At 46.1% G+C, this 11,850-nt stretch overlaps 1 protein-coding gene across 1 annotated transcript; it reads left to right on the top strand.

Moving 5' to 3' along the window:
• The first annotated feature begins 962 nt into the window (after window positions 1–962).
• On the top strand, window positions 963–5,239 carry Bcl3 (BCL3 transcription coactivator). Its single transcript, XM_036193818.1, has 5 exons — window positions 963–1,041; window positions 3,769–3,782; window positions 3,833–4,000; window positions 4,261–4,378; window positions 4,465–5,239. Exons 1-5 carry the CDS (start codon window positions 963–965, stop codon window positions 4,641–4,643), a joined length of 558 nt encoding a protein of 185 aa, XP_036049711.1. The 3' UTR covers window positions 4,644–5,239.
• The last annotated feature ends 6,611 nt before the right edge of the window (window positions 5,240–11,850 follow it).

Raw genomic sequence — 11,850 nt, 5'->3', positions numbered from 1 at the left:
ATGCACATAAACATAAAACATATATATATATAATTTTTTCTAAAGCCAAGTGTTGGTGGCGCACACCTTTAATCCCAGCACTCAGAAGGCAGAGGCAGGAGGATCTCTGTGAGTTAGAGGCCAGCCTGGTCTATAGAGTGAGTTCCAGGACAGCCAGGGATATACAGAATAAAGTGTTTGCCCTGCCAAGCACAGGACCTGAGTTCAGTTGAAACACACACACACACACACACACACACACACACACACACACACATTAAAAATACCCAGCATGGTTTGGCACTGTCTGTGATTCCCACACTAGGAAATATTGACAAGCACATCCCTGGTGCTCACTGGCTTCTGCTCTGCTAACCTAGCCCAATCAGGGGCTCACAGGCCAGTGAGAGACTGGGAGGAAGAGACCAGGGTTAGGGCGGGGAGAAAGCCGGCGGAGCTGCTCCAGGGCCCTGAGTGCCCCAGGGCAGACTCTCACATTGGAGCTGAGACGACTACCGCTCTCAGGGGAAGTGTGACACTTTGGGTCCGGGGATGGTCGGGCTGTGACCTGAGGCAAGCCCGGGAGGCTTCCCCCTTAGGATATACATGCCTGTAGGAAAATGAGGGTCACCGGAGCTGTTTTCCAGAACTTTATTCATTCTCCCTTGCCCCTCTCTCCCTGCCTCCCAGCCCTCCTTCCCTGCTCCGTACACCCCTCACCACCCCCTGCCTGCTGTGTGTCCAGGTGAGGGCGTGCAGGCATATTCCTTTGCTTCGTGACTCGGTTTTCCCCGCCCCACTGCCTCCCTTCCGGCCTTTTGTTACGTCGCCTGCCTAGGCTCACACGCCCTGCCAGGCAGCGCACTCACCCTGCGGCTGCGCGCTCACCATGGGGCGTGATCATTTGTGACAGTTCTTGAGACCGCTGTCAGCCCCGCTGCGCACGACAGCCGTGCGCACCAGAGGCAAAAGCCCTCGGCCCGATGCAGAATGCAGAGCGGAGCTCCAGAGTACATCTGAGGCGTTCACGTTGGCGCCGTGCTGTGGGCTGGGACAGTCCGGGTTTCCCCCCCCCCCCCCCAGGGGAAAAGCCCCAAGGCGGGCTAAGTGGCCTCACTGCCTGGGTCAGCCTGGGGGAAGGGATAGGTGATCACAGCTGGGGGCTCCACAGGGGTGACCAGAAAGCCCTGGAACAAGTTCTTTGGCGGGGGAGGGGGGGGGGCTGGGGGAGCGGGCCGGGGGGGGGAGTGCAAAGATGACATAGGCTTGTAATCCTAGCACTTGGAGAGTGGATGCAGGAGGATCAAGAGTTCAAGGTTAACCTGATCTACAAGTGAGTTCAAGTCCAGCCCTGGTCTACATGAACTCTAAGGAGGGAGGCTAGGAGAGCTGGACACTGTGGTTCCAGTCATTCAAAGGGAGGAATAAAGGAGGGGAGCTTCCCGATAAGTAGATGGAATGAGTGGCAGAGGACAGGACAAGGGGAAAGCCAGAACCAGGTTACAAGGTCATCCCAGGGTAAAGCCTAGGCTGGCAGTGCAACATTGGCTGTCCCTCTGACTCTGCAATATGGCCCAACAAAGCTAATTTTAAAAGGGGCTGGGCATGAGGCAACACATGCCTTTAATCCTATGCCCTCAAGAGTCAGAGGCAAGAAGATTTATCGAGTTCAAGGCCAGCCTGGACTACCAGAGTTAGTTCCAGGACTAGTCGGACCTTAATGTAGTGAGACTTCTATCTCAAAACAAAACAAAACAACCAAAATTTAAAAAAAATTGAGGGCTAGAGAAAGATGGCCTCAGAGGTTAAGGGCACCGACTGCTCTTCTAGAGTGTCCCTGAGTTCAATTCCAGCAACCACATGTGGCTCACAACGCATACTGTAATGAGAATCTGGCACCTTTTTCTGGCCTGTAGGTATCCATGCCGGCAGAACACTGTACACTAATAAATAAAAATTGAAAAAAATAACCTTGAGGGATTAAGAAATAGCTCACTGGTTAAGAGCACTAGCTGCTTTCCAGAGGACAGGGCTTGAATCTCAGCACTCACATGGCAGCCACAACCAATCTGTAACTACAGTTCTAGGGGATCTGACACCCTCTTCTGGCCTCAGAGGACACTGCCACACACCTGGTGGCCAAACAGACGTGTTTACAGCAGACCACCATGTACAACAACAACAGCAGCAGCAGAAACAACTTAGTAGTGCTGTGCTTTCATACCCAGTCACTTTGGAGCAGAGGCAGGCAGTCTCTGACTTTGAGGCCAGCCAGTGTCATACAGACGACGTTTATAGTCTATCATCAGAGACCTTCTCAGAGATGTAATATAGCAAAAAGCACACGGAGGACAGACGCAGAAGATGTATAGAAAAGAGAGGAGAGAGTAGTATACTTGAGGGGGGGGAACGCGACGGCGATGACGACAGGCGAGAAGAGAACATCATCCATTCCATCCAACAACCAATCATAGAACAAGATATAGCAAGCACAGATCTCGTTCTTCCTTCCCTTCCTTCCCTCCTTTCTTCCTTTCTCTCTCTCTCTCTCTCTCTCTCTCTCTCTCTCTCTCTCTCTCTCTTCCTTTCCTTTTCTTTCTTTTCCTTTGAGAAAGGGTCTCACTACGTAGAGTTGGCTAGCCTACAACTCGCTCTGTAGACCTGGCTGGCCTCAAAGTCAGAGATCTGCCTGCCTCTGCCTCCAAAGTGCTGGGATGAAAGCACAGCACTACTAAGTTTGTTTTCTGCTGCTGCTGTTGTTGTTGTACATGGTGGTCTGCCTGTAAACACGTCTGTGCACCAGGTGTGTGCAGTGTCCTCTGAGGCCAGAAGAGGGTGTCAGATCCCCTAGAACTGTAGTTACAGATGGTTGTGAGCTGCCATGTGAGTGCTGAGAATCAAGCCCTGTCCTCTGGAAGAGCAGCTAGTGCTCTTAACCAGTGAGCTATTTCTTCATCCCTCAAGGTTATTTTTTCAATTTTATTTATTATGTGTACAGTGTTCTGCCGGCATGGATACCTACAGGCCAGAAAAAGGTGCCAGATCTCATTACAGATGGTTGTGAGCCACCATGTGGTTGCTGGGAATTGAACTCAGGACCTCTAGAAGAGCAGTCGGTGCCCTTAACCTCTGAGCCATCTCTCTAGCCCTCAATTTTTTTTAATTTTTTGTTGTTTTGTTTTGTTTTTGAGATAGAGTCTCACTACATAGTCCTGACTGTCCTGGAACTAACTCTGTAGTCCAGGCTGGCCTTGAACTCGGATAAATCTTCTTGCCTCTGACTCTTGAGGGCTAGGATTAAAGGCATGTGTGCCATCATGCCCAGCCCCTTTTTAAAATTAGCTTTGGTTGGCCATATTGCAGAGGTCAGAGGACAGCCAATGTTGCACTGCCAGCCTAGGCTTTACCCTGGGATGACCTTGTTAACCTGCTTCTGGCTTTCCCCTTGTCCTGTCCTCTGCACTCATTCCATCTACTATCGGGAAGCTCCCCTCCTTATTCCTCCCTTGAATGACTGGACCACAGTGTCCAGCTCTCCTAGCCTCCCTCCTTAGAGTCTCATGTAGACCAGGGCTGGACTTGAACTCACTTTGTAGATCAGGTTAACCTTGAACTCTTGATCCTCCTGCATCCACTCTCCAAGTGCTAGGATTACAAGCCTATGTCATCTTTGACACTCCCCCCCCCCGGCCCGCTCCCCCAGCCCCCCCCCCTCCCCCGCCAAGACTTGTTCCAGGCTCTGGTCACCCCTGTGAGCCCCAGCTGTGATCACCTATCCCCTTCCCCCAGCTGACCCAGGCCAGGTGAGGCCACTAGCCCGCCTGGCTCCTGACCGGACTGTCCCATCCCACAGCACGGCGCCAACGTGAACGCTCAGATGTACTCTGGCAGCTCCGCTCTGCATTCTGCATCGGGCCGAGGGCTTTTGCCTCTGGTGCGCACGCTGGTGCGCAGCGGGGCTGACAGCGGTCTCAAGAACTGTCACAATGACACGCCCCTCATGGTGGCGCGCAGCCGCAGGGTGAGTGCGCTGGCCTGGCAGGGGTGTGAGCCTAGGCAGGCGAGGTAACAAAAGTGCCGGGAAGGGAGGCAGTGGGGGGGAAACCGAGTCACGAAGCAAAGGAAATGCCTGCACGCCCTCACCTGGACACACAGCAGGCAGGGGGTGGGGGTGAGGGGTGTACGGAGGCAGGGAAGGAGGGCTGGGAGGAGGGAGGAGAGAGGGCAAGGGAGAATGAATAAAGGTTGGAACAGCCTCCGGTGACCCTCATTTTCCTACAGGTCATTGATATCCTAAGGGGGAAGGCCTCCCGGGCTGCCTCAGGGTCACAGCCCGACCCATCCCCGGACCAAAGTGTCACCACTTCCCCTGAGAGCGGTAGTCGTCTCAGCTCCAATGGTGAGAGTCTGCCCTGGGGCACTCAGGGCCCTGGAGCCAGCTCAGCCGGCTTCTCCCCGCCCTAACCCTGGTCTCTTCCTCCGCAGGTCTCCACTCCTCGCCAAGCTCCTCACCCTCACTGTCTCCCCCGAAGGACCCTCCCGGCTTCCCAGTGAACCCCCAAAACTTCTTCCTCCCGACTACATCTCCACCTGCCTTCCTGCCCTTCCCAGGGGTCCTCCGAAGCCCGCCCGTGCCCCCGGCCCCAGCTCCAGGAAGCAGCTGAGACGGATGGGGGGGCAGACCCGGACTCATGAGGAGGGGCCTCCCTGCCCTGTCGGGGGACCACTCTTCTGGAACCTGTGAGGACCTTGCTCTGCTTCCCCCGAATCTCCAGACCAGGTTTTGCACAAGCACCTACTACTGAGCACAGATAGCCCTAATCTCACCCCTTGCCCATTATTCTCAGGCACCAGGTACCCTGTCTGGAATCTACTAGATGATTGATTCTTGGTTCCATTCCAGGAGTGGAGGAACCAAAGGACAGCCCCTCCCCTGCCCCCTTCCACCCTGAGGAACCAGGAGGAGCACAGGGGTCTGGGGCAGCACTGATCACAATGTAAATTATTAGGTTTGGGTCAGATTTCTTTTGTAATAAACTATTTTTGTACCATATCCCTTGCTTTGGATCTGTCCTAGGCAGAAGTGTGCACTGAGTGACCTTGTGTCCCAATGCCGTTGAGGGAGGGGGCTGGGGCTGGTGATGGCTTGGCGCTAAAATGAGTTACTAGAACATTGTGACATCTTCCCCGGGGATGCTGTGGGTGTTTCTGAGGAACTCAGCAATTTGTGGGTCACTGTGGGAACCTCAGCTGACTGTGGTGTTTGGGCTTTAAAGAAACATAGATGTATATAAATATATATGTATATAATGAATGTAAATATTATATAATTATATCTTATATGTACATTTATATTATATACATTATATAATCATACAAGATATTGTATGTAATGTAATGCATGTGTACATATTATAATATATTTAAGTGTAATATATTATAATATAATGTATATAATATGTAGTAAGTCTTTTTTTGTCCCATCAACCAGCTTCCAAATAATGACATAGAGACTTCTGATTAATTATGAAAGCTTGGTCTATAGCTTAGGCTTTTTCCTACCTAGCTCTTATAACTTAAATTAACTCATTTGTATTAATCTATGTTCTATCACATGGTGTTACCTCTCTTCCATCTTGCACCTCCTGTTTCCTCTCTGTCTCCTGACGTCTCCTCCTCTTCCTTTCTCTCCCTGGAAATTCTTCCTATACCTCCTGCCTAACTATTGACAGTTCAGCATTTTTTTTTTCCCTTTAGTTTTTTTTCGAGACAGGCTTAGGGTTAGGGTTTCTCTGTGTAGCTTTGCACCTTTCCTGGAACTCTCTTTGGAGACCAGGCTGGCCTCAAACTCACAGAGATCCGCCTGCCTCTGCCTCCTGAGTGCTGGGATTAAAGGTGTGCGCCACCACCGTCTGGCCAATTCAGCTTTTAATTACACCAATCACAACAATACACCTTCACACAGTGTACAAATATCCCACAACATGTCCTCTTTTTTGCCTAAATAAAAGGAATGGTTTTTAACTCTAACATAGTAGAACTATATACAATAAGAACAGTTATCAAGCTGGGCGGTGGTGGTGCACGCCTTTAATCCCAGCACTTGGGAGGCAGAGGCAGGTGGATCTCTGTGAGTTCGAGGCCAGCCTGGTCTCCAAAGTGAGTTCCAGGAAAGGCCCAAAGCTACACAGAAAAACCCTGTCACGAAAAATAAAAAATAAAAAATAAAAAAAGAACAGTTATCAAGTAAGAATTACATTCACAATGTTTAGTCCATATGTATTTGACGAATTCAAAGAAAGTACTGTATAATCTATCCTATCTTAATCCAAAGTTTTATACCTGAATCATTTTATATCATAACTTGGATTACCATCCTAAAAATATCTTTTTAGACCTAAAAGCATCTTAGATAAACAGCTTAAGCTTTTCTGTTTCTCAACTTTATAAACTTTATATCTCTTATATAAGTTTTTTTCTGAATTTGGTAACAAGGAAAACTGTAACTATTTAATCTTCAACCTCATTAAAGACCCAAGATGGATATAATATTACCTGAATAAACAGGAAGTGCAGAGCAAACAACTTCCAAAACTATAGAAATGACAGAAACAGCTGGCTTCCTGGACTGTCACCCAAGGTTCCTCTGCAATGTTGGGGCATCCTTCTTCAGCCTACAGAATATCTGAAAGGCTTTTCTGTGAAGCAAGAATTTTGAAGGACTGTCCTACTTTGTCTTGGCAAAGTTCAGCAGTCACTTTATTTTGTGCCCTGCTCATCTGGTTTGGACAGCAGTCAAGACAAAGGCAGTTTCTTTGCTCAGTAGCTCACTTTGCCACGATGAAAGCAAACTCTCTACAGAGGTTATTCAATGCCTCTCATCCTCTTTTGTAGTAAATTGGTACTGCCAGGAGCAGACATGTCTCATTGCCATGAAAAGCCTTATTATTAAAACATCTTAACGGTCATATTCTGTAAGTCTCTGAAGTGTTTGAAGACCATCTGTCTATCTAAAATACATCTCTGGGGCTGGAGGAGGGATAGCTCAGCTGTTAAAGGCTAGGCTCACAACCAAAATATAAAATACATCTCTGTTTGACCTTGGAAACGTACCTAATATGACTGCAAGTTTGATTGTTATAGATGACTAACTACTATCCTACATTTCTTAATTATCTTAAACAGTTTGCACTAAGCCTTTAAGGACTAGGACTTACATTTTAAAAAGAGCTGCATAGGTATAATACCTTAACAAGAGTAGAAACATATATATAATGCTAAAACAAAAATAACCTTAAATTTGTATGAATATACAAAAATCCATACCAATGTAAAATATCTAAGACAAGCATTCACTTTTTTAGTTTCAAAGTAGATTCGATTCATTAATCTACCCTTTTATCCTATCATTTCTATACCCCTTTTTCTTTTAAGAATGAGATCCCTGAATCTAACTTCTTCTGCTTAGCTTCCTCCCTGATCATGACCAACAACAGCTTGCAATCAACACCTCCTAAATGATGATAAACATCCATAATCCACTGAATGACCAAACAGCACCCACCCCACCACTTGGGAATGTGAGCATCCTGTTCTCTAGATTGCTTCCTGTTCTCAGTGGGTGACAGCCTCTTTAGGAGAAAATTGAGATAATGGTCAAATACTAGGAGACCTAACTATATCATTGTATCAGTGTCTGTGTGATGGGAAGGTGCAGGGCTTATCTGAAGTCCTGGCTGGAGTAGTGAGTGAGGCTGGACCATCTCAGCTAGTAGCTTTGAAGTTGTTCTGGATGTAAAAATATTTCTTAACTGTTTTTGATTTTCGAGACAGGGTTTCTCTGTATAGCCTTGGCTGTCCTGGAACTCCCTCTGTAGAACAGTCTGGCCTCAGACTCACAAAGATCTGCCTGGCTCTGCCTCCTGAGTGCTAGGATTAAAGGCATGTGCTACCACCGCCCAGCTCTGGATGTAAAATTTTGAAGAAACTGCACCAGAGGCATTCTGAGAAGCTGAATCACCTGGGCTACCTGTTTTTATTGGTGTTTGGTCCTTTAAAACATACACACACACACATACACATAGACTTTAAAATGTAATATATATATATATATATATATATATATATATATATATATATATATCTGCATTAACACAAGTATGGAATGTGCAGTGTGCATAAACCAACTAAAGATAATTTTTTGTTTTATTATTGAGCAGGGAAAAGTCATCAGTCAACTTTATAAGTCCATTTGGACTACATAACCAAACATCTATCCATGCCATATGAAAGGATGGCATGTAATAGTAAGTCATGAGGACTCTGTTGCCAACAAGATTTATCATGTCGTATCCATTCTCAGAGATGTTCCCATTAGAAGGATCAGCATACACATCACTTGTTTTGTAGTCTTTTCTGTCTTTCTCTCCATGTCTACAGCCAAGATCCTCAGATCAAATCTGACCTCCACTAACTTTGAAGGAATCCATAGCTTTTTGTTTCCAATGGAAACAAATTCATAACCTCTCCCCCAATGCAACACATTTCCTGATTTCCATTGTGAAGCCAAGACATCTCTAAAGTATATAGGCTGGTTTATTTCAGCAGTCCCTTTCATAACCCAATGTCTCTCAGCAGCTGCCATTCACTCACCAACATTCAAAAAATTCAAAGTCAAGAAAACACCATACAGGTTGCAGATGCCCTGTGTCTTTCCCATCCTTACATGGCTTTTTCCTTTACATTAATTTATTCTCTCTTTAAAGCCTTTACTTATTGCTTTTTTTCTTTTTGATGTTGTTCTTTTGTTTTTTTGTTTCTTTAGGGGGGAGAGGTTGGGTTTTCTAGACAGGGTTTCTCAGTGTAGTAGTTTTGGAGCCTGTCCTGGATCTCCCTCTGTAGCCCAGGCTGGCCTCTAACTCACAGAGATCCACCTGGCTCTGCCTCCCGAGTGCTGGGATTATTTGTTTATTACTTATTGTTTTTAAACTATTTTTATGACTATATCTGTACCCATTTTCTTTTCTTTCTTTAGCATCTAAGCACATTTTGGCGAGGGAGGAAGTTGAGACAGGGTTTCTCTGTGTAGCCCTGCTGTCCTGGAAGTCACTCTGTAGACCAGGCTTGCCTACAAATCACAGAGATCTGCCTGCCTTTGCCTCCCAGGTGCTGAGATCAAAGGTGTGTGCCGCCACCACCACCCAGCTTCTAAGCACATTTTTTTTTAATGGTTACTAGAAAATTTTTATTTTATTTTTTTTATTTTTAATGCTGAATGCCATTTATTGAAGGAGGGAGGAGGTCTTAAATACAGGCTTACAGCACAATGGGAGAACCCTGGAGGGCAGAAGTTCACTACCGATGTTTTACAATCTTGCATCTAAGCTGTTAATGCCCAATATGCAGGATACACAGACGAGGAACTTCCCTTAAGCATTCAGGAGGGTGGAGCCCGGAAGGAATTAGCATAGGGAGGATTATCAAGGTCAAAGTCAGCAAGCAAGGCAACAGATACCCAAAATGGGGCCAGAGCCCTACAGGTTCCCCCCTTTTACTAAAAAATGAGCTTCTGACTTAGGTTGCATGGGATGTCAGCAGGTCACCTTACCCGTCATGGAGATGCCTGCCCAGGCCACAGAGGTGCTCTGTCTTAGGTTGGCTAAGTACATTTTTTTAAAACATACTGTATCTGTTTAGAGGTTTTTCTCAGTCTTTTTTTTTTTCTTTTGTTTTTTTGTTTTTTGTTTTTGTTTTTTTTTTTTCAAGACAGGGTTTCTCTGTGTAGCTTTGGTGCCTGTCCTGGATCTTGCTCTCTCTACCAGGCTGGCCTCATACTCATAGAGATCTGCTTGGCTCTGCCTCCCCAAGTACTGGGATTAAAGGTGTGCACCATCACTGCCCAGCTTGGACCTGATCTCTTTAAATGCCTACAGCTGAACACTTGTAGCTGACTACATGAGCCAGATGTTAAACTGCTAACTGGCAGCTAGGCCCTCCACCATGCAGCTCTGCTTAGCATGGCTGGCTCTACTCTCTTTAGGTTGGTGAGAGTGAAGCCTCATGCCTGTGGCTGGGCCTGGAGCTGGTTCATCTGCCCCAACTCTACCGAGTCTCCTGCCATCAAATAGCACACCACCTGCCACTCATGAACCCCATTCAAGTGCTCAGTAGCAGGGCCTCCTAAAAGAGCCACACCTCTGTACGGCACAAGCACTGACCCTACTGAGGACTGTTTTACAGCATTCTCAGGCCCTTTGTGGATTTACATACCCCATCTTGGGCGCCATATCTAGTAAATCTTTTTCTGTCCCACTAGCCAGCTCCCAAATTATTAACTATAAAAGATCAACCTGGGCTGGAGAGATGCCTCAAAGGTTAAGAACATTGACTGCTCTTCCAGAGGTCCTGAGTTCAATTCCCAGCACCCACATGGTGGCTCACAACCACCTGTAATGAGATCTGGCGCCCTCTTCTGGCCTGCAGGTGTACATGCAAACAGAACACTGTATACATAATTTAAAAAAAAAAAAAAAAAAAAAAAAGCCCAACCTATGGTTTCAGTATGTTCCTAACTAGCTCTTATAACTTAAATTAACCCATTTATATTAATCTGTGTTTTATCATGTGGCATTACCTCACTTCCATCTTGCATCTCCTGTTTCCTCTCAGTGTCTCCTGGCTTCTCTTCCGTGCCTAGATTTCTCCTTCTCTTCCTTTCTCTCCCCTGGAAATTCCATCTATACCTCCTACCTAGCTATTGACCATTCAGTTTTTTTGTTATACCAATCACTGCGATACATATTCTCATAGTGTACAAATATTCCACAACAATTTTGTTTATTTGTTTGTTTGTTTTGTTTGTTTTTAGACAAGGTTTCTCTGTAACCACCCTGGCTGTCCTGGAACTAACTCACTCTGTAGACCAGGCTGGCCTTGAATTCACAGTATCTGCCTGCCTCTGCCTTCCTAGTGCTGGGATTAAAGATGTGCGCCACCAACACCCAGCTTCCCACAACAATAAGATATGAGTAATATATGCTTATAAGTATAATTATATAATTATAGGTGAATATATTTTATATAATTATATAACATAATTAGACAAATATATGTCATACATGATATATGATGCATATAATAAAATGTTTATAATGATATATTAATATGTATAGTGTGTGTGCACATATGAACATGACATCAGAGGACAGCTTGAAGAAGTCTGTTCCTTTCTTCCATCCAATGGATTCTAGGGCTAAAAACTCAGGGCCTCAGTCTTGGCAGCAAACCACACCCCCAGTTCTTTGTTTCAGGATGGAGGTGTCTCACTATGCTGCCCAGGCTGGCCAGATGTCTCCATCCTCTTTCCTCTGCCTCCTGAGTACTGATATCACAGAAGGAGATTCCACACGTCACCAAAGATTTGGATATTTGAGAGGTCTCTAACTCAGCTTGCCATAGTCAAAGAGACACATGGGCTTGTAGATGACTCTGGGTGACAGTATGCACCCCCTACCCAGGTGACAGGTGTCTTTTAATGTACATAGGTCCCTATGCCAGTGCCACTGGCCCTGCAATGTCCCAGTAGCCATCTGACTTAGAGGGTAGATTGTTCCTGTAGTTATTATAAACAAATAAGACATAGATTGGGTGCCTATAATAAGAAAAAGGGTAGCCTGACATCCCAACACTGAAGCAGGGGGATCACAAGTTTGAGGCCATGGGGAATCCCAGACCACCCTAGGCTGCATAATACCTTGTTTAAAAAAAAAAAAAAAAAGGAAGAGAAAGAGAAGAAATAAAAAGACAAAGAAACAGAAAAGTATCTTCTGCCCTGGAGAGCAGAGGTGGTACTCTCTCCAACTCTAAAGAGAG

The sequence above is a fragment of the Onychomys torridus genome, chromosome 1, assembly GCF_903995425.1.
Source record: "Onychomys torridus chromosome 1, mOncTor1.1, whole genome shotgun sequence".
Taxonomy (NCBI): domain Eukaryota; kingdom Metazoa; phylum Chordata; class Mammalia; order Rodentia; family Cricetidae; genus Onychomys; species Onychomys torridus.
The sequence above is the reverse complement of the archived record's forward strand: the minus strand, read 5'-3'. Positions and strand labels throughout refer to the sequence as shown.